This window comes from Narcine bancroftii, chromosome 8 (genome assembly GCF_036971445.1).
Source record: "Narcine bancroftii isolate sNarBan1 chromosome 8, sNarBan1.hap1, whole genome shotgun sequence".
Taxonomy (NCBI): domain Eukaryota; kingdom Metazoa; phylum Chordata; class Chondrichthyes; order Torpediniformes; family Narcinidae; genus Narcine; species Narcine bancroftii.
Genome location: NC_091476.1, coordinates 17,769,390 through 17,797,070, shown reverse-complemented (window position 1 = coordinate 17,797,070; position 27,681 = coordinate 17,769,390). Strand labels below are relative to the sequence as shown.

Here is a 27,681-nt window from a genome sequence, read left to right as displayed (position 1 = left end):
ATGGCAGCAAAAAAACTAAGTTAAGATATTATAGCCAAGATAAGCCTTTAATATGGAATCTAGAGCTTGTCCAGGACCCACTGTCGCCTTGTGTGTTCTCCAGTAGTATAATCTGGCCACAAGCACTAGTACAGCTGTAAGCCAGAAACCAAACTGGCAAACAATTAGTGACCAGCTTCCAACTTCGAATATTTCCAAGACGCTTATATGTCTTCAGGATGGCAGTAGTGTGACAGAAAACTGAATACGTTAGTCAGGATCTCCTTTGACTCTAATGCTTTTTTCCTCACTTGAGAACAGCAACAGTTTCAGTAATTGCCCAGGTTGAGTTCTCTGCCTGCAGGTAAGTACTTTACACAATTACTCCCAGATGTGAGGACTTTACATTCTGTGTTGAATTAAGCACAGAAAGTCAAGAGGTCTTCTGCCTTTCTGTTTTACTAAAGACAACCTCAAAGCCTCGATCTGGGGACTTCTGCTTTCATAATTCAAGTGTACACAAGAGTTTTTTTTCCTGTCCAAATTAGGGAAGCACATATGTTCATTTATCCCATGACCAATACCTGAAAAAAATACAAAAATGCACTTTGACTTCTGATTAAATGTCTTCCTTTCCTTTCAACAGTACGGAGGGATCGCTCCCTGTAGATTGCACTCAAAAATAAGTTCCATCTTTCTGTGCCTTTTACAAACCAACACGTATTTAAGAGCCGACATTCCTTTAAATCCCATGCAAACCATTTTGCTGTCACAGAAGCGTTCAGAAGGTGAGAAGCCAGTTGTGGAGGAGAAAAGGATTTGAGGTGCCAACATTCACAAGACAAAGTTAGCATGCAATCAACTGAAAGGCCATTGGCCTTCATCAGATGAGGGTTGAGAAAGAAAACCAGGAAAGTTGTGCTTCCTCAGACAGGAGTTTGCTCAGATCTGGCAAACTGCATTTAATTTCACTTATTGCACTCTGTAATACACCGTACATCATCTTTGGTGCATTCCCCAGAGTCTGCAAACCCTCGAGAGGTGGATGAGAGCAGATATAATAGCACTGTTTCAGAGGTGCATCCTCACTAGGCATGGTTAGTGTAGCAGTTATCATCACACTTGCAGCACCAGCGACTGGGGTCAGAATCCAATGCTGTCTCTTAGATGTTTGTACATTCTCCCAGTGTCTGCGTGGAGTTCCTCTGGGTGCTCCAGTTTCCTCCCACCATTCAAAAGCATACTAGGGGGGTAGGTCAATTGGGTGTATTTGAGGAGCACGAGCTTGAGAGCAAAAAGGGCCTGTTACTGTGCGGAATGTCTAATAAAGCATTAAATGACAAGGTGAGGTGAGATAAATCCAAGCAGAATTCCCTCTTGTTTGAAACAATTCCCTCACCGCTGACTGCAGAACAAAGCTTTTTTGGGGCAAAGGCAGCATTCAACATGCTTTGGTCAGGTGTTGAGTTTAAAGTCGGGAAGTCACCTTGCTGCTCATTAAAACTCCAGTTAGTCCACATTTGCACTAGTGTGTGCAGTTCTGGTCACAGCATGACAGGAAGGATCCACAATGGAGGCTTTGGAGAAGGTGCAGAGGATGTTCACTAGGATGTGGCCAGGGTTAGACAGCATCCGCTACAAGAGGTTGCCATGTTTGCAGTTATAAAGACAAACAAAGATTATTTTCTCTGGAGTGACAGAAGGTTTATCAGATAGTGGTAGATACCTGGAATGTGCTGTCTCAAGGGATGGATGAGAGCAGATATAATAGCAGTGTTTCAGAGATAATTAGACAGTACATGGAATGGAAGGATATGGGTCATGTGTAGGCAGATAGGATTAGTTGAATTTGACATCATGGTCAGCACAGGTATTGAGGGCTGACAGGCCTGTTCGATGTTCTTTAAAAGCAGCCACAATTCAGTTGACAATGACAAATAACAGAACACTTTCCCCCCCCCCCCCCCCCCCCCCGTGCACACAGACAACATGTGACTGACTCTCTTCAACCAAGTCTTACAAAAGTAGCCTTTTCTTTGACATTCTGTCACTAGCTTGGCATCTCGCACTAGAGCTGTCCAGTTCCCCTGCAGTCATCACCAATGTTTACAAAGTTAAAGATCACTTTCTCAGTTTTAGATCCTCACAGGTTATTACTTTCTTCACCTTATCAGTTGGCTGACCTCCACTAAATTGCTCATCTTCCAGTTACTCTCAAACACCTTACAAGTTAAATTGGAACACTAACCTTGCCACTCAAGAAGTGTCCAGATGTAAATGCATATGATGCATGGATAGGTGTGAAGTGCAGCTGAAGAGAATGGAATAAACAGGGTCCAAGGATGCACATTTTATTTCTGCACCACAAGCAGGTTACAACATGAACTCACATCCCTTAGAAGCAGGCCATAGAATGTAAAGAACCTCAAGTGGATGAACATCACAGATTTTTTAAAATAAGCATTACCTGCCCCCTTGCAATACTGGTGACCATAGAAGTGCTCCAAGGCACTGACAGCATGGTTAAGTGCTGTGGTACCTAACCTTGAGTATGTACATGTGCAGGCAGAGGAGGGAACATAACTGTGCATGAGAAGTAGTCTCCACAGGCAAGGATTGGCACAGCTCTGGCAGATACATTGTGACCAGCAGAATGGCCTCAACGGTGTGTGCAACAGGATAAGACAGAGCTTGCCAGGTCCATTAAGACAGAATCTCATTAAGAGATACTTCAATAAATTAATGGTTAGATAACATGACCAATGGACTGAACAAAATGTATGGAAAATTATTCCCTTTCTGGTGTGGTGCCATCAACAGGAATGTGAATGGCATTTAGATGGGAAAAATGGCTGCTCAGGGCCAAGCTTGTTACATAGGCATGATCTTTGCACATACACAGAACATATGGAATCATTTTTGAGAGCAATTATCCAAGTGGAAATTGATGGTGACAGTGAAAATTCAACTGCACAATACAATGTCACGCAGGAGCAGAAGAGAGCTATTCAGCAGACTGCAATTGTTGAGAAACATATGGTAGATTAACACATTTTCTAATGCCACAAGACAAAAAAAAAATAAATAATTTACCAAAGTAATTCAATATCAATATGAAACCCTGAGACATTGTGGAGAGCAACAAATCTGATGCTAGGATTAGAAATAAAGGTGAAAACGAGAATGTGAAAATTCTAGAATTCCCCTGCTGTTTTCTTCTGCCTGCCATCCCTCCCTCCCTTCTCTGGTTCCACTCATCACCTTCCTTTCTTATCAGATTCCATAATCTGCAGCACTTTGCTGTCTCCATTCATCACCTCCTGTCATCTGCCAATATCTCCATCCATCCAATCCCCACCTGCTTCCATTTGTCCATCAATCCTTCATCTGATCTGCCAGATACTTGCTAGCTCCTGCCTCACCATGGCCATGCTCTCAATTATGTTGTAGATCTGGGACGAGAAACACCGACAATCTCGTTTCCTCCACCAATTCTGCTTGGCCTGTTTAATTACTCCGGCTGTCATTTGTAGTTAGTCACCGAATATACTGTCTTAACGAAAGCTTGTCTCAGCAATGCAATTTGGTAATTTTAATCGACAAGTCAAGACAGTCAAGTGGCAAAAACAGCTTTTTTTAAAAAATCTAGTCCTTAAATATGTAGCCATGAGTACAACACTACTTTGAATGCTGTAGTAATTCATCAGATCCATTGGTTGAATAATGGCAGTTAGTAAAGGTTAGAGCTCCACAGCAGAATCTCAAGTATGTTGGTTAGACTATTGTTAGACAATTAAAATAGAAAAATATTATCATTATCAAAACAAGAGGCATATTTGGTATCAATCTAAACCCAGGATTGTTAACCGGCAACTTCAGTCTTGTGATACCTTCTCAGAAGAGAAGACTTCACAAAATGAAGCAACAGTGAACAAGTCTGTATTGAATAGAAAAGGAGTGAGAGCAATAGAGTTGAGCAATACAAAAAATGGCACCAATTGCAAAGGCAAGAAATCCTGAAGGCGGGCAAGAACGATTGGAAATGGTTAATGAAGCGCTTATATTAATTACTGTGAGGAGACTGATAACTTCTTGGCCCTCATAAATATCCGGGAAATTATTGCCATTTCCCAGAAGCCATGCTGTGTAGAAACCTTGTAACTGGGATGTGGGTGCCATTCCACTTCCAACTTCTTTCCTCCTAGACCCCTTGTCATTTCTCCAGAACACCTACAGTGTAAAATGCACTGCAGACATTCCAGGGCTTACTGGCAAATGAATATGATGTTGACGAAGGTGACCAATCAATGTCGATGCAGTGGGATTGCACGTCCCACCTCTATATACTGCAATATTAGTTTGCGGTCTAAAATCACAGACAGAAACAGATTTGCAGTTTTGGTCATTCCTGTGTGAACGGCCAATGCCGAGACATCAGAGAATCTTCAAAATGGTAAAATCTTGCAATGCTTGTGTAAAAATTATATCTGATAATTTATTCTCAATTTCATCAATTTCGTGAGTACTTACTGGAACAAAATCATAGCAAGTACACTCTTACTTCACCATATCAGTCAGCATTAACTGGTGCAGGAGTGAGTATAGTTAAAAGTCCCTTTTATGATGAAACCCCACATTACAGCCACTCAAGTTTTAAAAAATGCAAATTTTCCCTTTATGGTGATGACCTAGAATGTGGATCCTTTATGCAGAGCTGAGTTGGGAGCCGGCTTCCAGAGCTGAAGGAGGTGGGGCAAGTAGTTCAAGTATCCCCACCTGCCACCGAGACCTCAAACATACACGGTGCGAAGGGAAAGTGACCTATACTCGAGAATGGCGACCGAAGAGCAGGTAAGAGCACTAGTGGAGACCTGTGCCACCAGTCTTAGGACTCAGGCAGATCTCCTGAACAACCTAATCGCCTCTGTTAACGATAAGAGTTTTTAAAAAATTTGTGCTCCTGGGTTGCAAGCTTACGACATCATCAGCTCTCCCCTTTGGAGCCGCATTCACTCAAATTCTGAGTCTACCCCCTTGGGTAGATGGAAGATGGAGCGAGTTTGACCAGTCAATCTGCCTTCACCCTTTTTATGGATACAAATGAAACAATTTAAAGACAGAATATCTGTCTTGTCAATCATTTTTTAAAAAACACTATAAAAGAGCCTGAAGAAATACTGGTTTGACAAGTCCTCAAGTTTATCAATGAAATGCCACATCACACATTTTTTTTTGCTTAATTATGGAATGCCATCACATTCCATACGTGTGAACTACCAATATGAAAACTCAGGGTACCACTGAATTTAGTTCAATTTGAGAGGATCATTTGAAGTATTCTTTTGATTTTCTGTCTCAAGTCATGCAGAGAAAGATTTTAAACAACGCGCCGGTATGTTAACACCCACTAACAAATCTAATATTCATTAATGGAACTTTGGAGTGATATTTGAAAGTATGTGGCACAAAGAGATATCTGGTGAAAGTAGAAAACACTTAGAAATGAACACATAAATCACCTAATTCCTGTGAGAGAGTCAAAAAAATACAGAAGAGTGATGGTATTATCAGTTTATTCCAGTGGAGTCTGTTAAGGAAATAACACAGTGACATCCTCCTCAAGTCAAGACGGGATACCATGCCAACGAAACTCCTTTGAGGAGGCCAAGAGGATTCAGAAAACATGTCAAAAGTTGAAATGTGTAAATAATGAGAGTATGTGCATGCCGTTTTCTTTTCAAAATGGAGAAAACACAAGCATGTATACGTGTTTGACAGATTCACACTTTCACAGTGTAATTATAAAAGGTGGAATGAATATGAAGGATCTGTTTTAGTGGTTTTCAATGTCACTCACTGATTCATTACATTCTTGGTACTCCACAGAATTATAATAAAATCTATAGGAGGAGCACCCATGGTTAATCCACGAACCCAGGTAAAGGACATGGTTGCCTGAACAGTTCCTCCATCTGTGCAGATTGAGCCTCCACCACAATGGAAGGTCAAGGAGAACGATGACAGGAATGAAGGAGATGATAAGTGCCAAGCATACAGGAATTCCACCAACATAAAATCATGGAAGGTGAGATCCATAACCTATACGGTATATGAGATGGATGAATTGGAATGGCCAGTTGTGGAAAAGAACTTCCAAACGCTGCCTGCTATTCCGTCCTTCCAGAGGTGGATCCAAAACATTTTTATTTCAATAATAAACTTGAATCCAAAGATATTTTCTTAAACATGTGCCTAAAGCCAGAGTAATACAGACTTTAAGGGAAAGAGCAAATCTTCTGGTGACCTTGTAAGAAGAAACCCACATTAAGCGCAGGTGGTTATTGAAAATTATCCCGACGTGCAGCAATATTTAAAATTCTGCAGCCTCTACAGTTTCAAAAAAAATCTCACTTCGGCCTTGAGCAGCTGATCTTAACAGCTGCAAATGGCAAATTAGGTGAACTCAGAGGGCTTTCGCAATTCTTGTAATTTGAATAGGTTGAAATGGGACCAGTGGTGATTTACTTGGTTAAAAATCACAGGCATGCAGCTGAAGCACAAGGTGATTGATTAATCCACTGGATATTCCTTGCAGGTTGGGTTTTCTATCTTATTTCAGCTCCAGCATGGCAACTGCTATAAAAATGGCAAGAGATTTTAAATAAGAAAAAGTCACAGGTAAACCTCCGACTCGGGGGTTACCAAAGTCCAGTCTGATGATCAATTTTAAATGAGCACAAGAGATTTTTGGTCTGGTGTGAGAGATTATGGAGTTCACTCTAATGGCAGAAGTTTATTTTGCTGGCTTGTTGACTTTTTTTTTTAATATAATTTATTTTGTAAGGTGACTTATATAAATGTTTGCATAGAGATGCTGCCACAAAACAAAGAATTCTGGGATGATGTTCATGACTAATAAAGTTGGATTCAGATTCATTTCAAAATTGGTTGGGGACCAATGAGGGGATAAGATAGGAAGCAGCATAATAAATTCATGGGATCCGAGGATAAAACAAAGATAAAATGATTTTACAACTGATTCATTTCCAAATAGCTTCTTCATATGAACCATGTCAATAGCAGCATTCTCCACTAGGCGTTCAGGCCTCACGGCAGAATCTGAAACTCCAAACCATAACACTACCTTTGGAGAGCTTCATTCTTCGATGGGTTACTCAATAAAGGGCCATTCTCTCTTTTCAAGTGGGCACTATTTTGAAAAATAGCCAGGCATTTTATTTGAATATTATGGCTGCTGAATATGTGAACTTGCTGGGTGCAAATAAACCACAATGTCTTCTATGGCACATGAATGGTAATACTTATTTGGCTGACAAGTGCTTTGTAATGATCCGAGTTTTTGAAGAGTGCCTGAATGTTGCAAATAAAATGTAAATACCGAGCATGAAGCTGAGCGTGAGACTGCTTACCGTTGCCTGTCACTCAAGGAGAATGTTCCAACAAAGCCTGAGCTCTCACAAACAGTACTGTGAGCCCCACAATTCACCACATCATTCAGAGAAGTTACTGCAAAGTTGTGAAAAGAATTGAAGACTGAGATAAACAATCCAAGTCAATGGTAGGGAGCTGAACTATATACACATCATGAATTGTCACAAATGGTTTTTAATGCACAAAAGCCATGTTATCGCCTGCTCACGTTATAAAAATAAGGTGAATTTACCTTTTATGCAGAGGACGGAAAAGGCAGATAGTGCAGTCTTTTTACTTAGCCCAGTGTAGCGCTCCGGCTTCTCAGAGCAAAAGGGGGCAGGATGTGTAACACAGCCCTGCAACAGCCCCCCCCCCACCCGCCTACAGGTGGCGCAAGGGAGCAGGCGCAGCCTGACAGCTCCACCAGCCGCTCTGTGACAGTGCAGCGGGGCAAGGAGCTGTCAGTGTGACGTCAATCATCTTACCTTCCTGTTCAGAGCCACTTTCAGCGGCAATCCTTTTATGCAGGAGCTAGAGGGATTTCACTCCACCTCTAAATGTAACCCCCATCTCTCTCTCTGCCCCCCCCCCCCCCCCCACAAAGGCGGATGGAAGCTGGAGCAAGTTCAAGCAGACAATCCACCTTTGGACCTTTTATGGAGATAAGAGCAGCGATGTAAAGATGGAGGATCTCTAACTTTACATTCAATTTTTTTTCCCCCTCTATAAAAGGGCCTACTGATAAGGACAGGAGACAAAGTCAAAGATAGAGAGATGGTCATTTTCAGAATGCCTAGTGATGTATGGAGCCTCACTGATAGCTAACAAAGAGGGAAATTGCAATGTACTGCTATTGATATATTAGTGGCAGGAGGGGTTGCTTATGAACTCAGAAAATGGACAGCGTATCCCTGTGAAAAGCATATATTTCAAGGCAGTGTGTAAAAGGGAATTCTGCTTTAAAGAGAAAAAAAATACATCATCATTCAAATATTCACTCGGACTGTGAATTCATTTCACCCATCACTCTGCATTTGCCCATTCTCCACTCTGAAAGGCCACTGTTTAAGAGCTGCTATGAGAGGGGGAGGAGATAATGGTAAAGTAAAAAATACCACAAAGCTACCAAGTGCAAAAAAAAAAGTTAATATGAGCTTAAAACAAAAAACACGTGATTTGGCATAGCTTTCTTGGGCCGAGCAGGCCTCCTGTACAGGGACACAATAGAGCCATAGGAAGCTCTGCCAGGCCTGGCAACCAGCTCAGCAAACCAGTCTTCAGCTGTCAACATTCAGATTGCTTTCAATGGGCTTCATGCTGCGGATGCAGTAGGGCCAGCTCAAAGGCAATTCTGAGGTGAGCAGAGCTTCTGAAAACCTGCATGGTCAACTTACACAAAGCCTCAAAGGATTGCATTATGGGACCCCCACCACCCCAGAAAAACCTCTTTCTTTTAGTATTCTTTATGGACTACAGCACATTCTAACATTGATTTAAATTTACATGACTTAATATTTCCAATGAGCACAGCATTAGTGCTCTTCTCTCGATGCTATTCAGAGTCTCTAAACTCCCAACTTTGCTGTTAAATACTTCTCCATGCATTCCGAGTGTGATACTGAATATTCTCTCCTTATCCCCAAAGCACCAGGCAACACAACTAACCAGACAACTATTTTTTTTATAAATCGGCAGAACATGTTAGAAGGCCCTTTTATAGAGGGAAAAAAAAGGCAAAGGTAAAGACGGAAGGGGTTTTTATGCACAGAAGCTGCGTTATCACCGGTTCTTTTTTTTTAAGTTTATCTTTTATGCAGAGGATGGAAAAGGCAGTCCTTTTATGTAGTGCAGAGCAGCGCCCCTAATTTTCAAGGCAAAAGGGAGCAGGATGTGTAACACAGCAGCGGCATGAGGGAGCAGGGCCTGACAGTTCCACCAGCTGCTCTGTGACAGCCCAGCGGGGCAATGGAGCTGTCAGCACGACGTCAATCATCTTACCTTCCTGTTTGGAGCCGCTTTCAGCGGCAATCCTTTTATGCAGGAAGTAGAGTGACTTCACTCCACCTCTAAGTGTACCCCCCCCCCCCCCCCAAGGCAGATGGAAGCTGGAACGAGTTTGAGCAGTCCATCCGCTTTTGGGCCTTCTATAGAGGCAAGTACAGCTATGTAAATAAGGTGAATCTCTAAACTGTTCTATAGAGGAAGAAAAAGGCAAATGTAAAGATAGAGATTCTGTCTTTACATCACTGCACTTACCTCCATAAAAGGTGAAGGTGGATTGACTGCTAGAATATTCTCTAACTTCCACCTCCCTGGTTTTTTTTGGGGGGAGGGAACAGGAGAAAGAGGGCACACTTAAAGGTGCTCAATCTCCTCTGCAAAAGGAATGCCACTGAAAGTGGCTGCAAAGGGGAGAGCCCGATAATGTTTACAATGATGTCCGCAACTCAGGAGCGCAAATTTAAAAAAAAACCCATATGGTTAATAGAGGCTATGACATTGTGCAGGAAATCTGCCCAAGTCCTAAGACTGCGTGCACACATCTTCACTGGCGCTCTTACCTGCTCTCCGGTTACCATCGTCGAGTATAGGCTGCTTTCCCTTCTCAGCTTGTGTTTGGATCAACTGTGCATAAAGGCACCAGAGGATCTGCTTTATAGGTCATCAGCATCAAAGTTAAAACCACTTTTTTTGTTTTACTTGAGATGACTATAATGCGGGGTTTCACCATAAAAAGATCTTCTAGAGAAAGCAAGCGACTAACCGGTGGGAGTTCTGACCAGAATTTTGTTCTGGAAAAGATTGCTAGTCATTTATACAGTGGCATGCACAGAGCTACATAACTAATTTTGGGTTAATTGTGAAGGAAGAAAGCAAAATTCACATTGCATGTTTGAAAGGGTTGATCCTAAAAAATTTTTACAAACACATTAACGTAGAAAAAAATTAAACCAGAAAATTACCTGAAGTTAAACAGTGGGAAGATTAAAAGGAAATCTGTTTCCAATTAGTGAACCTGACCAAAACTAAGTTCTTCACTAAAAGAAATGGAAGTGGTATATTTATGAACTCATGGAAATGGGTACCATGGAAACATTTGAGAAAGAGTTCAATCCGGAACAGGCACTATTTAAAAAGTCTCTGACCTAATCAACCCAAAGTACTCTGGCCTTGTTTCTCACTCTTCCACTCTTTGTAGACAAGCTTGTTTAAAACTCAACTGCCTAAGGCACATCTCACAGCAAATCACATTGTCACTCACCGATCAGCAACATCTGTGTTTTAGAATTCTCACCTCAAGTTTAAATCCCTCCTTGTTCCCAAGCATTATTATATCTTTAACCTCCATCTACCAAAAATCTCTTCACTTCTCCCACTCCTGTTTTGCACATTTGCAATTGCTATCATTTCATTTCTCCCCAAGCTCCCAAATTCCCTTGAACATTTCCTCTCTTTGAGGGGCTCTTTCAAAACTAACACTTTAACCAAGTTTCTGGGCTTTGCACTAACGTCACTTTAACTAGCTTGGCGTCAAATGGAGCCCAGTGTTAATATTCATACGTCCATGTTAAAAAGCACTAAACAAATGAATTTTCAAATAGTCTTCCTCATCATGAGTTAGTTTTCAATTCCATAAACTTGCAATGCCCACCAATAGCACTATTATTTCAATAAAATATCCAGAAGGATTTATTTCAGATAATAAACAGCACTTGCAGAAAGAATGCAAAATTGGGGAACATTTTCTGAATTTATTCCTTTCTCACCGGTCAGTCATTTGCATGCCTTGTCCTCCTTCAGTGGCCGCAGATGTTCACTCTCGCTAACACCAGATGGTTCAGCAAGTGCAACCAGACTTTTCCTTGCCCTTTATCCTTCCTGTCTGAACACATTAAGTTATAAGCTGATACTCCAGCAGCTAGTTTCATTCTTTGAGAATGACCTTCCGGTGCTGATGTGAAGCAAATGCCCAACCACTTCAAGATTGCTGATCAGAGCCCAGAAAACCCCCCAAGGCAATTGAAGCAGATTGTAAATACTGGGCAGTGTTCCAACTTCTCAGATTGGAAATACTTTTTAAAAAATATTCTAGAATTGAATCATTTGGCTCCAGAATGCAGATACAGAACATAATATATGCATCCCATCCCAGCAATACCCTACCCTGGGGAATGTTTCAACAAATATTGGTCTGAAAACCAATGTGTATTGGTCATATACATTGTACAAATGCACCAATTCTTTTTTTTACTTGCTACAGCTGAAAAGGTGCAGTGAATTAAAAACTATAAAATAACTAAAAAAAACCAGCATTGTTGATAAAGTTCTTGGAAAATGCTACTTTAAGTGAAACGACGACAAACGAAACCAATTTTATATCTTGTTAAAATACTACATTTTTTCTCATCAACGTTGTAACTAAATGTGGAATGCAACTACATTATTCAAGGACTTACTGAACATACAAAATACTCAATGGCATTAAAAAGACAAAATTAAATAATAAATATCCTAGTGCAAAAAAAGTGACTTAGTGCAGTCTTTGTGGTGTCAGAACAGTCCCTAATCAGTGTAACAAGGGGTGGTACAAGAGTCTAGCCCCTTTTAAGATACAGCATCCCGGTAGCCCTCCTGGGACTCAGGTGCAATTACTGGGGCAAAGGTGCTGGAAGCACCTTTTAAATTGCAGGGGGATAGACCCATTAAATGACCAACCCGGAGATTTAAGGGGGAATCCCTCCCCCACAATAATGTGTCACACACTCACTGGAAGTACTGCCGGATGCTCAAATGGTGGCTGCCGGTGTCATACGCATGCTCGCACTGGCGTCACCTGAATAAGCGGGTCGGCCATTATCCTGTTCAAATCGCCTGTGGATGAGACCTAGGTAACTTCATCTGGATTCCCTGACTACCTCTGAGCTAGGTCAGGGACCTGTTTGGGTTCTGACAAAGTTGACCAGGTCAGACGTTTTCTAAATGCCATCTAGCTAGGGCACTAACTGGGCAAATTGCCCAGTTAACCCCATTTAACATGGCAGTTTGAACGGGCCTTCTGATAACTGTTGGAAAGAAAATGTTCTTGAACCTAAAGGAGCTGGTCTTCAGGCTTCTGTACCTTGTGCCTGAAAGTAGCAGCAAAAAGAGTTCATGGGAGCATTGTGGAACCATTGAAGGAAGAGTCATTGCTACTTCCTCTGTTATACAAAAAACACTACATTCCCTGGAGGGGTTTAAATTGTTGTCAATAATTGTGAGTGTTAATTAGCATTTTATTGTAACTATTTGTCTATCATTGGGAGGAATAAACAATAGCAAATGTGTCAACTTAAAAATCTATAATTTTTTTACTTATGTTACATTAAGACCATAAGATAATAGGAGCAGAAGCAGGCCATTCATCCCATCAAGTTCAAGCCACAATTCCTTCATTAACTTATCCATTCTCTCACTCAGCCCCCCTCCTCTATTTTCACCCCATACCTTTAAAACCCTAAATATTCATATACCTAACAATCTCTACCTTAAATACACACAATGACTTGGCCTCCACAGCTGCTCAGGACAGCAAGTCCCCCAAGGTTCACTACTCTCTCGACACCTCTATTTTAAACGGGTGTCCTTCAATCCTGAAGTTGTGCCCTCTTATCCTAGACTCCCCTACAATGGGAAACAACGTGGCCACATATATGGTGTCCAGGCTTTCCAACATTTGAAATGCTTCTATGAGGTCCCCCCTCATTCTTCTGAACTCCAAGTTATACAGTCCAAAAGCCATCAAATGTTCCTCACTTCATTGCAGGATTAATTCTCTCCAATGCCAGCACATCCATTCTTAAATAGGGAGCCCAAAACTGTACCCTGCACTCCAAGTAAGACTTCATCAGTGCCTTATAAAGCCTCAAAAATCACATCCCTATGTGATTACAGATACAATGATAATCAAAAGATTTATAACAAATATGTATATTAAACTGCAAGAAAAGGAGAATGAGGAAACAAATGGTAAAACTAAACAAAAATGGGAACAAGATTTAAATATAAAGATAAAAAAGGAAACATGGGAGAAGTTATGCTCTGGAACGATGAGAAATACAATAAATACGAGGTTACGTATGATACAATATAACTGGATACACAGGCTATACAGAACACCTCAAAAGTTAAATAAATGGGACCCAACAGTATCTGACAGATGTTTTCGTTGTAAAGAAATGGGAACAACAATTCATGCAATCTGGACATGTGAGAAAGTAGAAAAATTTTGGGAAGATCTAAACCAGATATTAAATAAAATTACAGAAAACAATATACCAAAAAACCCAGAGATCTTCCTCCTAAGTAACATAAAAAACAAAAAATTTGGACTTGATTTGGATGGTGCACAAAAAAGATTTGTTAAGATAGCTTTAGCCGTAGCAAAAAAATGTATTATGTCAACCTGGAAATTGGAAGATAATTTGAGAATACAACAATGGTACATAGAAATGAATAAATGTATTCCATTAGAAAAAATAACATATAGTTTAAGAAATAATATTGAAATATTTGAACAAATATGGGAGCCTTACATTAAACACAATAGAGAAAACCTACCGGGGACATTTACCACCTAAATTAACGAAAGGAGAAGGAAACGAAAAGAATTGATTCAGTGGAATTTCTTGTTTATTTTTATTGAATGACAACATTGTTTGACTGGTTTAATGTATCTTAGATTTTGTACTTTAAATGAATGGGGGGGGGAGGTAGGGAGGGTGGGACGGGAGGAGGGAGGGAGAAAATGACACTGTATATATTTGAAAAGGAAAATGTATGTATCTTGGTCAATGTGGTTTATGGTGTGAAAAATAAAAAAAAATTTAAAAAAAAAAATCACATCCCTGATCTTGTATCCTATTCCTCTTGATATGAATGCCATCATTGCATTCACCTTCAACACTGTCTCAATCTGGAGGTTAACCTTTTGGGCATTCTACATGAGGACTCCCAAGTCCCTCTGCTCTTCAGAATTTTAAGATTGAAATAATGAAGAATAATTGTTCCTTCAGATTTCCCTGCTTCTCCCACTAGTGTTGAATCTCATTTTCCAAAGAAAGATTGATCTGAGACAAGCACCCAGGCTATTGGTCTTCTCCAACATCGAGAGGGAAGCAAGGATAGGTTGAAAGACAGAATGCAAGAGAAAAAAGAAATAGTGAAAGAAAGCAAAGCAAGATCTCCAAGTTGTTCATTTCCCATTTGCAATACGGGAATCTAATGAGAAGTGTCGATTATCGAAACTTTGTGGTGATCAAACTTGCACCAAATCTCTCCAACAGATTAATCATGTTACAAGGTTTACAATATACAAATGTGCTGGTGAAACTCTGCAGGACATGTAGCATCTATTGGTAGCAAAAAGTAACCAATGTTTTGGGCCAGAGCCCTTTGTCCTTGAACTTCCTAAGAACGTTGTAATTCAACAATGATACTTTGTGGTGAAATAACGACCCAATGTTTACTTTTCCTTCTACCCAAAGATTAAAGCAACACACCTGTGCGGTACTGGAGAACGTGAGGTGCAAGGGAGAATATTGCCCCATCCCACACACAAAACGTCCTACCCAAGAAAATTCTGGCAGTGACAGAAAAGAAGCACTTCGAGAATAATTTCAGGTAGCACCTCAAACTCTAATAACTAGTTCATTTTCTACCCTGTGACCTCATTACAGTCAACTAACTTTGCCTGACAACAGTTTGTTAACTGGAGTGTTGGAACCCTTCATCGACACCCATCAATTCCTTTTCTCCCACTGATGCTGGTGACCCACTGAATTCCTCCAGCAGATTGGGGTTTTTTTTGCTTCAGATTCCTGGCAACTCCAATTTTTGTGCGTCTCCTGTTTAAATACAGATTGTTCTCCTTGACCCAGGGAACCCAATATTCACACTGCTTTCACCAAACTCTTGAAAAAGTGTGAAATTAGTCTTGCCAGTGGTTTTATTTAGTTATCCCTTTCCCAGCAGTGACATTACTCAAATCTCTTTTTTTTTTTGTTGAGGATTTGGTTGTAGGGAGGCATTTGATTCAGCCAACTTGAAAGAATCATTTAGAGACTCCAGTCATGAGCACCAGATTAAAAGAGGATTAATGTATTAATCATCCAAAGAACCATCCTTCCCGCAGCACACATGATAATTTTTTTAGTTGTCAGAGATGCCACAGCAATTGAAAGATACCAGGATAATGATGCATAAACCAGTTAACACTGATGACAGTAATGTTCACCACTCCCAGGAGCGTTCTGTCCAAAGAATGCTGGCTACCCTGTTCTATTTTCACAATTGCCATAGAAAGTGACCTGAAAGTGTCCTTGTGTCATTTGAAAGAACAAAAATTCAGTAGTAAGAGTGAAACTCAAAAGTCTGCAGATGCCGTGACTGCAGTCAAAACCCAGTGTTGCTGGAAGAACTCAGCCAGTCTCACAGTGTCCACAAGAGGTAAAGGTAACATTACTTATATTTTCGGGCGGAGCCCTTCCTCAAGATGTGTTCAAAAAAGACAGGTGTCTGTGCTCAAGACTGGGATGGGGGGGGGGGGGGGTTGGTGGAGGAGAAAGAGAAAAGAATGAGACAAAAGGTGTTAATTGGACAGGTCAAGAGGACAGGAGTGAGGAAAGGCAAGATTGTCTGTGGAGAGGGAGGGGGGAGAAGAGCGAACGCAACACAGGGTCAGATGGGGGGGCAGGAGAGGGGTTCTAATGGAAAACGGAGAGTTAATGCATCTGATTGGAGGGTGCCCAGATGAAATTATGAGGCATTCTGCCAATTTGCAAGTGGTCTCAGTCTGACAGTGCACGAGACCATGGACAGACATGTTAGCAAAGGGCAGAAAACTCTCCCTTTCCTATATCACTGAATACTTTGGTGCTGTCTCATGTGCCTTTGAGCTTTATCTACTTCAACTGCTGGAAGTTGGCAGCAATCTCCAGCAACACTCTTTCTCAATCTGATTCCATCTCAAGAGAAAAATAACTCTTGACAGATATCTACAAATCCAACTCCCACACTACCTTGACTACAGCTCTTCACGCCATGTCCCCTGTAAGGATTCCATTCCTTTCTCTATCTCCAATGCATCTGTTTCAGGATGAGGTTTTCCATGCCAGATCATTAGTAATGTCCTCCTTCAACCAATCTAGCTTCCCCTCTAGCACCATCAACTGCTCCCTCCATAACTCCCTCATCCACTCCTCCCTTCCCACCAATCACGACCTTGGCACCTAACCCTAACCCTGTGGCAACAGGAGGAGCTCTATTGGTGCCCCAAACTGTCCTTCCAAGTGAAGGAAATCTTCACTTGTGATTCTGCAGGGGTCATCCAGTGCTCCTGTTGTGATCTCCTCTACATTGGAGAGATTGGATGCAGACTGGGAGATAATTTTGTTGAGCACCTCTGCTCTGTCCACTGCGTGGATCTCCCAGGAGCCACGCGCTTCAATTCCCCACCCCATTTCCTTGCTGGCAAGTCTCTTCATGGTCTCATTCACTGCCAGACTAAGACCACCTACAAATTGGCAGAACAACACCTCATATTCAGAAGCAAGAGTCAAGTCTGATCACACTGCAGACTTTCTATTTGTGTTGCAATTCCTACAAACAAAGGCTTGTGTGGATGATATTGTGGGTGAGTAGTAAACGAAGTGTTTGTACAAACCACCAACTCACAATTACAGCTGTTTAAGAGGAAAAGTTAACAAAGAGAACAACTTTTAATTACAATATCCCAGGAGGGAATGATTTTTCCCCAGAAAAGGAGAAGACCTCTCTAAACCATACATGGTTAAAGTAAAATCAATTATTGGGTTTCACACAGCACTAATATTGAATTTACAGGGAAAGATTCTCATCATGACTTTTAACCCAAAGCGTTAGCAATGAGTAGGTAGGACTGTTAATGTTACAGAATCCACAAAGGCCAAACATTACAATCTTTGTTCAACAGAACAGAAACAGACAGCAAATATTTATCTTGGGTGTAAAGTAGGAAAGGGTTTAGAAAGGAACTGACCCTTTCCCTTTCTATTGAGAACAAATAACAATCTTTCAAGCACTTCGCACATGGAGAGAAACATGCTCTTATTGCAGTGGTAACATCTGTTACGATGGTCATGAATGTATCTCCATTGTATTGTTTCAGAATGAGGCAAGAATCCAACACATTTCCAATAGCCAATCCATTCGTCATTTTTTCTCCCCGTCTGTCCTGTTTTTCCAAATCTGAATCTTGTCAGATGTTAGTTCCATCTGCACTGCATCTTTTCACTCAGGAAGCTGAGTATACATGAAGAACTTTGGTTCTTCAAAGCACTCCTGAAGCTGGTCTCCACCATATGAGGAAACTTTCTCCATAGGAAAGGGACTGGATGCAAGAATTGAAACTGTGCATCTCTCTAGGTCAATGTCAATCAAAACAATTACCTAAACATCAGCTGATGCCAAGAATCAACTCCTGGACTTTGCTATTTCCAACATTTCAGCGCAAAATGGGAAAGATCTTTCTCTTTGAGAAAATTTTCATTAAGAAAGTGAGTCAGAGCACTAATACTAGCTCTGCCAACCCAAAACCAAATAACCTCCAACTGATTGTGATGACACCTCCAACTCCAGCCAGCCACTCTTGATAGGTGGGATGCCCACAAGAACCATAAAAATAAAACATAAGTCTGACAACATAAGAAATTGGAATAGGATTTTGCCCCTTCTTGCCTGCTCCATCATTCCATAACATGGTTCATCTTAGAACTCAGCACCACTTCCCTGCACCAAAGCCCTGATTCTATTAAGATCCAAAAATGTTATCAATTTTTAATCTTAAATATACTCTAGTCACTCGACTCAAGCAACTTCCACGGTTCTTTTAGTTGAGAATTTCAAAGTTCCTCTACTTTCTGGATGAAGGGATTTATTTTGTTTTTAAATCTGAAATTTCATTTTGAATGTGCCCCTGCTTCAAAACACCCCAGCCAGGGAAAAATTTGCACCTTCACATTTCCCACTACATTTCAAAGAGATCACCTCTCATTCTTCTGCAGACCCAGTCTACCAAATCGCTCTTCACAAATCAAATCCACTACCCTGCACGTTGCTGGTCCCCAAAGTCCAGAGGAGGACACACGTATCACAGTAAAAAGTGACCAGGTGTCATTTTATTGGCTGAATACAACAACTCTTTTTGATCTTGCCTCTAAAGAAATGTTTTGCTCCAGGTAACGTTCTTCTGAATAGAGCAACACCATAAAACCGACATCAGTTAATAAAATCTCATGAAGGGGAAAGCAACTGGCCATTTTGGAGATTGGGCACATATTATGGCTCACACAAGGATATATCAAATACCAATTTCCAAACTCAAAAACAAGAGTTCCACCTCTGCTGCACCAGCAAGAAAAAAGCCTTCAAGTCCAGCTGCCGCTTTAAAATGTAGGGACAGCATGGTTAGTGCAACACTATTTTACAATACCAATGACTCAGGATAGAATCAGGCACTATTTGTAAGTTTGTACATTCATCCTATGTCTGCATGTGTTTCCTCCAGATGCTCCAGTTTCCTCTCATCCTTCAAAATGGACTGAAGTCATAGGTCAATTGGGTTCAATTGCACAGCACAGGCTCGTGGGCCGAAAGGGCCTGTTTCCGTGCTGTATATCTAAACTTAAAATTTAAATGTAGAAAAAAAATTAAAGCCAATATTTCCAGCAGTCAAAGGCATCTCTCTTCTCTCAAGTGAACAGAGATTTTGGCCTTTGAACTTGGCACACTGTTATGAACAAATCCCAACTGCAAAAATATAATCACTGGTTTGCAAAAATTTAAAGATAGCTCATGTAGAGATGGCCATCTTGGAACCCAAACCACAACCCTTCCACAGAGAACAGCCACATGGGTAGAGCTGAATTGCTGCAGCCCTACTAAGTATTTCAATCTGTGTACAGAATTCAATTCAAAGCTCACAAAAGAAAGAGGAGTTTTCTGTTCCAAAGGATACAATTTCATGGCCAAGGATGTTATAGATTAATTGACGATTCACAGAACTCTCCTCAATAGCTTTTCTTTAGATTTTCAACTTCATGAAGTCCTGGATACTTTGCATTAATATTTTAATTCTAATCTTCTCTTATTCTTTTCTAAAGGTGCCAATATCTGACTTTTAATGGAGTCATGAGTTACCTTAATCAAATTGCTATCTGTGTGGAAGAAACCAGCAAATATTTCATCAGGGCAATATAAAATCCAGGACTTTTCAGGTGACCATCTGCCATCCACACCCTGGGAACGATTTTACATGGTTTCACTCTTTTTTTCTGATCCAAATCTACTAAAACTCCTTTTAGAGTAAATGCGTGCTCTCGCAGCTGAAATAAACCAGCACAAAACTTCCTTATCAAATCATTCTGAGCAAAAATGGCAAGCCTTTTTCAATTCCAGTATTAACAGCCTCCATGAATATTTTAAATATTGTTGCCCATTCACCCACCAATAGAAAGAATGTGCTGGAAAACATATGATTGGACAATACTGCATCTACTGATTTCATTTTACAAATAAAAACAATAATAATCTCCACTCGTGTCACTAAGCTACAGCTTGTTGAAACACCATTCCCCCTTAGGTTTTAGGGCATTTAATACTATCATTTCTATCAGCTTTCTCATTAATGCTCTACCCTCTATCATTCTTCTATCAGCCTCTTAAATATCAGCTTTCTGTTTCATGTCATCTTGATTTCCAAATTTCAACAGATCATTTACATATTTATAATTTTTTTTGCTCACCTTATTTTCCCCGAAAATTTAAACAAGCACACGTGGATAGTTGATGGTCAGTACAGACACTGAAGTCCAAGGAGTCTGTTTCTGTTCCATATGCCTCCATGGCTCGATGATTCTATTATCTCACATATTTAAATGGGACAGTCAACTTTGTTACCAGATTTTCAATAAGGGCCCAGGTTGTGCTGACAGGTATCTAGCATTTACACAGTGAGCCACTGGCTTTCACAGGCTGCTGGGTTGCGGGGGGATGGGGGGGGGGGGGGGGTTGCTAAAGCAAGAGCATCTGGCACCACTCCTTCTCTTGAATGGGGTTGTCAATTTTCACTAAAAATGGATGTGATTAGTAGGCTTGAGAATCTGCACAAATTTCAGGTGGCTTTAGGCGAATGACAATTTTAATTGTAATTTTTATGTACAGTAAAATCCCCATTATCTGGAATTCAAGCAGCTGGCAAAAATATCATGGAAAATAAATAGGTTAAAAAAATAGGGAAGTTTAAAATGGGCACCCCTAGAGGTTAGTTCGCTAATCACACAACCTCAAGCAACCGGCAAATTCACTTATCCAACATTTACCAATCCCCATTGGTGTCAGACACTGGGGCTTTGCTGTATTGGAATGATTTTTGATCAACAACGCAAGAGACTTGGAAACAGTGAAGACTTTTGCAACCACAAGCTTTCAGAATTCTATCAGCATGCTTATCTCGCAGTCCACTCACCACCACCCGTAGGCAACTCTGATTCACAGGAGGATGGTGGCAGAAACACCAAAGGTATTGGGAGCCTCACAGCTACAAAAACCAAGCGCAACCACCATTCTCACACAGGAAACAAGCACGAGGTGCAGAATGATCAGGCCTATTAAACACAAGAGCAAAATAAACTCTTTGCCGTCTTCATGTTAATTGTGAAAAGCAACCAGAAATAATTATGGATCTGTCCTTCAAGACTTTTGACTGTAAAAAGCATTTTGGCCCAATAACAGGATGCATTGCAGATGGTCATAATTCCACCAGAAGTTATAATGGAAAGAATCTAAATCAATAAGAGAAGGAATGGGATAGCCTCCAATATGGAAACATCTTGAAGCATTAACTGTAATTTTCTTTCATTCATCAGTAGTACATGGGATCAAACTCTGCATAGCTCAGCACTACAACACTGTATTTACTCATTGAGGTGAAGATTTAATGTCTCCATGTCTTTCCCCTTTAGAAAAAGTCATAATTCAGTAAAACCACATGATCATTATAAGGATTAGTTTTGTTAAAAAGCAAGTTGAGTGCACTGATTAACTGCAGTGGAGTTTAGCTTCATAGGTGGTTGTTGCTATGGTACATTAGAAACCAAAAACCTTGTATTATTACCATTAAAGATCAATACGAAGGTGATGGATGAGGACCATTTCAGTGAATGGATGTCTGTGATTAGTGGCATTCCTCAACAATCTGTGTTCAGACCTTTGATGCTTGTAATATGCTGTATATGATGGATTTAGATGTGGATGCAAGAATTCAGAATTTCAGGATCTAAATTTATTGTTATGAAAATGTCACACAATTCATTATTTTGTGGCACCATCACTGTGCAAACATTTATATAAACCACGTTAAAAAAATAAATAATAATAGTGCAAGATAAAGATAAAGTAAGGGAATGTCAATGGTTCGTTCAGAAATCAGAAGGTCGGGGAGAAGGTGTCCTTGTGCTGTTGAGTGCTCATCTTCAGGATCCTGAACCTTTCTCCCCACCATGGTAGCGTGACCTGGATGATGGAGGTCCTTGAAAATAGAGGCTGCTTTCACACATCCTCAATGGAGTGAAGACTGGTGGCTTTTGATGTTGCAGGCAGAGTTAATAACCCTCTCAAGTTTTTTCTTGGTTTGAGCATTGGCACCTCCATACCAGACAATGATGCAACCAGCCAGAATGCTCTCTAATATTTAGCTGTAAAAGAATGATAGTCTTTGGTGAATCTCCTCAAACTCCTCACAAAATATAGCTACTGGCGAGCCTTCTTCATGATTGCATCAACATGGAGGATCCAGAACAGATCCTTGGAGATGTTGTCACCAAAAAAATCGCAACCCTCTCCACTTCTGACCCCTCAAAGAGGACTGGATCATGTTCTTCCTGAAGATTACAATCATCACCTTGGTTTTGCTAATGTTGACACCACTCAACTAGCTATTAGAGGCATGATCATTAAGTTCACAAGTGACATGAAGATTGACAGAGTCATGGATTGTGTGGAAGTTATACCTTGGCTACAGAGTAACCACAGCGTGTTGCTATAATGGGCTGATAAATGGCAGATGAAGTTCAAACCAGATTGAAGTAAATGCAACTTGAGAGCATTAATGAGGCTAGGACACAGATCATGAATGGTAGGGGTTTGAGGAGCATTGATGAAAAGAGGGAGCTTAGTCCAGAGATTCTTGAAGGAGTCATCAAAGGTAGATAATGTGGTTCAGAGGCAAATTGGATACTGGTCAGGGCAATAAAGAGCAAGGAGGTCCAACTTTATAAAACTTTGGTTCAGTCTCAAATGGGGTACTGCATGTACTTCTGGGCACCACAAGGATAAGGAAGAGCAAGTGAATATGCCAAGGAGATTCATCTGAATGTTCCAGTCCTAGAACATGGAACATTATGACATAATATAGACCCTTCTGCCCATGATGTGGTGCTGACATGCTGTTATTAGAAACTTGAAATTTGGTACGTTTTTCTTTGGACGAAAAAGGGAACATAAATGAAGTTAAAAAAATATTATGGCTAGGAAATATTTCCTGCGATCTATCCAATCAAACGTAGACAAATGGACATAAATTTAGAAGGAGGAAGAGATTCAGATAGAACCTTTCTCATGCAGAGACAAGCGAGTACCAAGAGTGCTTTGTCCAAGACAGTGATGAAGCAGCATATTTAAGTGGTCTCCAGCCGAGAGCATGAATCACTTGGGCAGAGAAAGGTATTGACCAAATGCTGGGAAGTGGGGTTAATACAGATAGGTGTCCACAGTTCAGTGTGGAGGTGATGGGCCAAACAGTTTCCATACTCTGTGTCTCAAATGATGATGCCTTTATGACTTTCCCCTTTGGAAAAAAAAACTATTGGAAGTTATAATTCAATAAAACAACACTATTGCTCAAAGGATTACATTTGCTCAGAAGCAACATGTACACCCTGATTAAATTCATCTGTAATGGAGTTTGGCCTCACAGGTGGCTGTTGCTAGGGCACAGTGAAAATTAGCAGCCTTGTAATATTATTGGTTAATATACATTCAGTCATATTTTGTTAAAATCTGTTCAAAGGCAGTGTGTCTGATCAACTGCCAGCATTCTATTTAAAACAAAGTCCATCCACGTCAGAATGGGCATTGCTGCATTGGAATTCAAGTCTATGGATTAGGGTATTTTTGGCACTGGAATGATATGTTTACACTTAACCACTCCCATCCCACTCCTAAATTCTCCCTCTCCCTCCACAGCTTCCTTGTAATCCTGAATTCACATTGGAGGTTTGCCCGTTAACACAGCTGCAGAACATTTTGTTCAAAATTAGAAAATAAAAAGAATGTTCTCTTTTCTTTGGTGTGCTACCAACGAGGGATCATCTCCTTCAGCAGTTCCATGGGGTTGGGGTGGACTTGCTTCCACTCTAGCCCTGCACACTGGGAGATGGCTGTTGAGCCAATCTGGCACACACACACAAACTCTGCAGCAGGTTAGATAGGAGCTGATTGAGAGAAAGGTAGTTTACCATGTAGTGTGCTCCTTCAGCTATTTATGCTGGGCTACTGGGTGCTCACAATGCATGGACTCAAATTTCTCCATGCCATTTTGAATGCTTCTTCACCATTTTGACCAGATAAGGCAAGGCATGTTCACGAGCCTACAAGGATGATAAACTCTCAGGCAGCGCTAAGAACATCCAAGAATCATTTTCTTTGTCCATCTATTGATGCAGATCAGTGCAGAATGCCTTTTACAGGAGACTGACATTGGGAATATGAACGACTTGGTCTGCCTATTGGAGCAGAGTAGAATTAGAGCAGGGTAGAATTAGAGCAGGGATGTTGGCCTGGGAGAGGACACTTCTCCTGCCCATGGAGCTGGTTGATTTTACAGAGGCAATGCCAGTATTACTTCTCCAGTGTTTTGAAGTACCTACTATAGTTTGCTCACATTCCACAAGTTTACAGGGGCCATGACTGCTGAGTAGACCACAAATTTTCCATCAGATTTTAATGTCTTTCTTTTCAAACATTTAATTAGATGTCAACTGCAATTCTCATCATGACTGAATGGCTTTATTGACAGGTGCCTTCCAAGACATTAGAGGATTTCAATGTGGATCCTCATTTTCAAGGGTAGGAATTGTAGCACAAGGATAATTGGTAGTGGGCCTGTTTTTCATTTAAGTGTAGGAACAGTTCTTCAGAAAGCTTTCCTGAATAATTGGCGTCTGGTCTCCAAACATATTCACATGAAAGCACAACCTGCTTGCTGCAGCTCATTTACCAAGGTGCAGATAAGACCATGACATAGGAGTGGAAATAGGCCATTCAGCCCATCAAGTTTTCCCCGCAACTTAATCATGAGCTGATCCATTTTCCAACTCATCCCACTGCCCAGCCTTCTCCCCATAAGCTTTGATGCCATGGCTAATCAAGAACCTATCATATGCTATCTTAAATACACCAAATAACCTGGCTTCCAAAAGCACCTGTGGGAACAAATTCCACAGATTTACCACCCTCCAGCTGAAGAAATTCCTACTAGTTTCTGTAGTAAGCAGACACCTTCAATCCTGAAGTTGTGCCCTCTTGTCCTAGACTCTGCAACCATGAGGAAACAACCTTTCAACATCTACTCTGTCCATGCCTTTCAACATTCAAAATGTTTCAATGAAATGTCTCCCTCATTCTCCTAAATTCCAATGACTACAGGCCAAGAGCTGTCATACACTCCTCATATAACCCTTTCATTCTCAGAATCATCTTAGCGAACCTCCTTTGAACTATCTCTAATGTCAGAACATCTTTACTTAAATGATGAGCCCAAAACTATCCACAATACTACAAATGTTCTGGAGTGAAAGTGATTTAATGTCAACCATTTGACCTTTCTTCCTGGAAATTACAGATAAGCTGTTTTGGCAGCCTCAGCTGAGATAATTGGAAGAGAATGATATTTAACCTCAATGGAGCGAGTCATGAACTGACCACAAACCAGCAGTAGATCACCAGCATTTTGAGTGGAACAAACTTGTCTCAACATCTCCAACTAGGAATTCTACCCATTACTATTAGGTGAAGTTACAGATTTTTTTTTTTTAAAAACAGAAATCCTCCAATATTGCCATTAGGAAGTCCTGGTATTAAGCCAGCTTTGTTCGTTTAAACTGAATCGAGCAAAGCGGCATAATGCTGGATCAGTGTGTCGTTTTTACGCAACAAGCCGGCATTCCAGGAGCAAGAGGTGGGATGTGTAAATCAAGAGCGTCAGTAACTAGTGTCATGCATAACGTACCATATTTGACAGCATGTTTGACACACATTTTTCCCCAAAACTGGCAGAAATATTCCCCATGTCTTGTATGCAAAGTTGAAATTCAGGTGATAATGGTGAGTAAAGCAGTCAGTAATCATGGCTGCGTGGCTCACTAGCATCACTGCTGTTGGTCCCCGCACTGGTCAATGGTCAGGTTTGAGAGAATTTGAGCCTGGAAACAAAGGTTTGCAATCAAATATTACTTTTATTAACACACAACAATTAACAGAAGAGCAGTGAAAAATTGTAGCAGGAATACGACGCACAATTTACAAAAGAGCATGGGAAAATCTACTGCAAGTATTGATCCATAGCAGTAGTTTTTCCAAACTTTTTCTTTCCACTCACATACCACTTTACGTAATCCTTATGCCAAAGGTGTACTGTGATTAGTAAGGGAATACTTACGGTGGTATGTGAGTGGGGGAAGTTGAGAACCATTGCTCTATACCCAATTGTTGCTGAAATATTTTGCTTGAGAAAAATTGTCATTGACCCATTTCCTTTGGAGATATGAAACCGTGCACATAAAGAGTCAATTAGGTACAATTAAAATAGTGGTTTTCAAACTTTCTTTCACTCACATGCCACCTTAAGTACTGTAATCCCTTACTAATCACTGTTGTCCATCGTTGGAGGATAGTAGCAGTCTGTCAGGGGCAGTAGGGCAGAGGGCTTCAGACTGTTCAAACGGAGGACAAACCCACAGACCAGCTTTACACAGCACAAGATGACTGCAGATAGCAAGGGATAGCGGGGCAGTAGGATCAGTGTGGGGGAAGGTCCTTTATCACAATGCATTTCCCAAAATTAATCTCTTCTCCCTTAATATCTGAAGGTCTGTTAGTGACCGTTTTGAATATATTCAGTAACTGAGCATTCACACCACTTTCTGTAGAGTTCCAGATTCAGTACCCTTTGATACATACTTTTTTTTAAAAAAAATCTTATTCATGAATGATCAGACCTATTTGAAAGGCCAACAATCATTCCACATCTGTCCCATCAAGACCACGAATTATGTACTTGTGAATTAAATCATCTCTCATTCTCCTCACAGCAACACATCAGTGCTTCCCCCACCTAACAAAACAGTGGGCTAGTAGAGGATGCATCACTATTTCACCACCAGCTCATTTCAGACTTCTGCATTTATGGAAGCAGGCATAGACATCCGAGAGGAGCTAAATACCAAGTGCCTCCCAGTCAGGTATTCCTTAGTGAACTTCTCACTGTCAGCCAGATTGATTCTGCCTTTTACCTTTGCTACACAACTGCAGGCCGCCAGGAGAGAGCGGGACCGCGGGTATTATTATTAACAAGACTGTTCCTGTTGTCCTACTTGCATGCTTTGTCTGAGTTTTAAATGCTTGCCTGTAAATACACTAAAAAGGTACACATGCATATCCTTACCCAAGTTAGTCCCGGATTGCCCTTTTACACAGACGGAATATGGGGACTGCCAGAAAAAAAGCAAGGAATGGAATGACCCCACCATTCTGTGTTGGTGATATTTAGACAGCAGGCATAACATAAAAAAGCCACAAATATCCTGGAACAAAGCAGCGGTGCAAAAGTTTCTATAGCTTCTAGGAATGGATCAAAGTTCAACACTCATTATGGTCATGTACACAGCATGGGTTTGGCTTTGTTTGTCCTGAAAAGCACAAGAGATAGCAATAGTCGAACCTTACCATCAAGGCTAAAATGAGAAGCAAAACAATCCCTTCAGAGTCTCTGTGGATCCCACTGTCTCCTCTGACACCATCTCCTGAACTCCCCATAATCTCCATAGCCAGTTTCAGAAGTGACCCTGAAGCATCCAAGCCAACTTCTTCGGCCCATGACATGACTAAGAAGCTGTCTATGGAACAACACCTTCACAA

The 27,681-nt window shown here is 40.8% G+C and overlaps 1 protein-coding gene across 3 annotated transcripts in view; it reads right to left on the bottom strand.

Annotated features, from left to right (window-relative positions):
- The window catches only part of efnb1 (ephrin-B1), a 185,257-nt gene that overhangs the window by 105,628 nt on the left and 51,948 nt on the right, over positions 1-27,681 (bottom strand). The window contains exon 1 of one of the 3 annotated variants that reach the window (XM_069893029.1): positions 11,181-11,336. The exons of the other annotated variants lie outside the window; for them this stretch is intronic. Within the exon in view, the coding sequence (XP_069749130.1) occupies positions 11,181-11,197 (17 nt within the window). The 5' untranslated portion in view covers positions 11,198-11,336. Of the gene's footprint in view, positions 1-11,180; positions 11,337-27,681 lie in introns of those variants that run through there. 3 annotated transcript variants of the gene reach the window in all.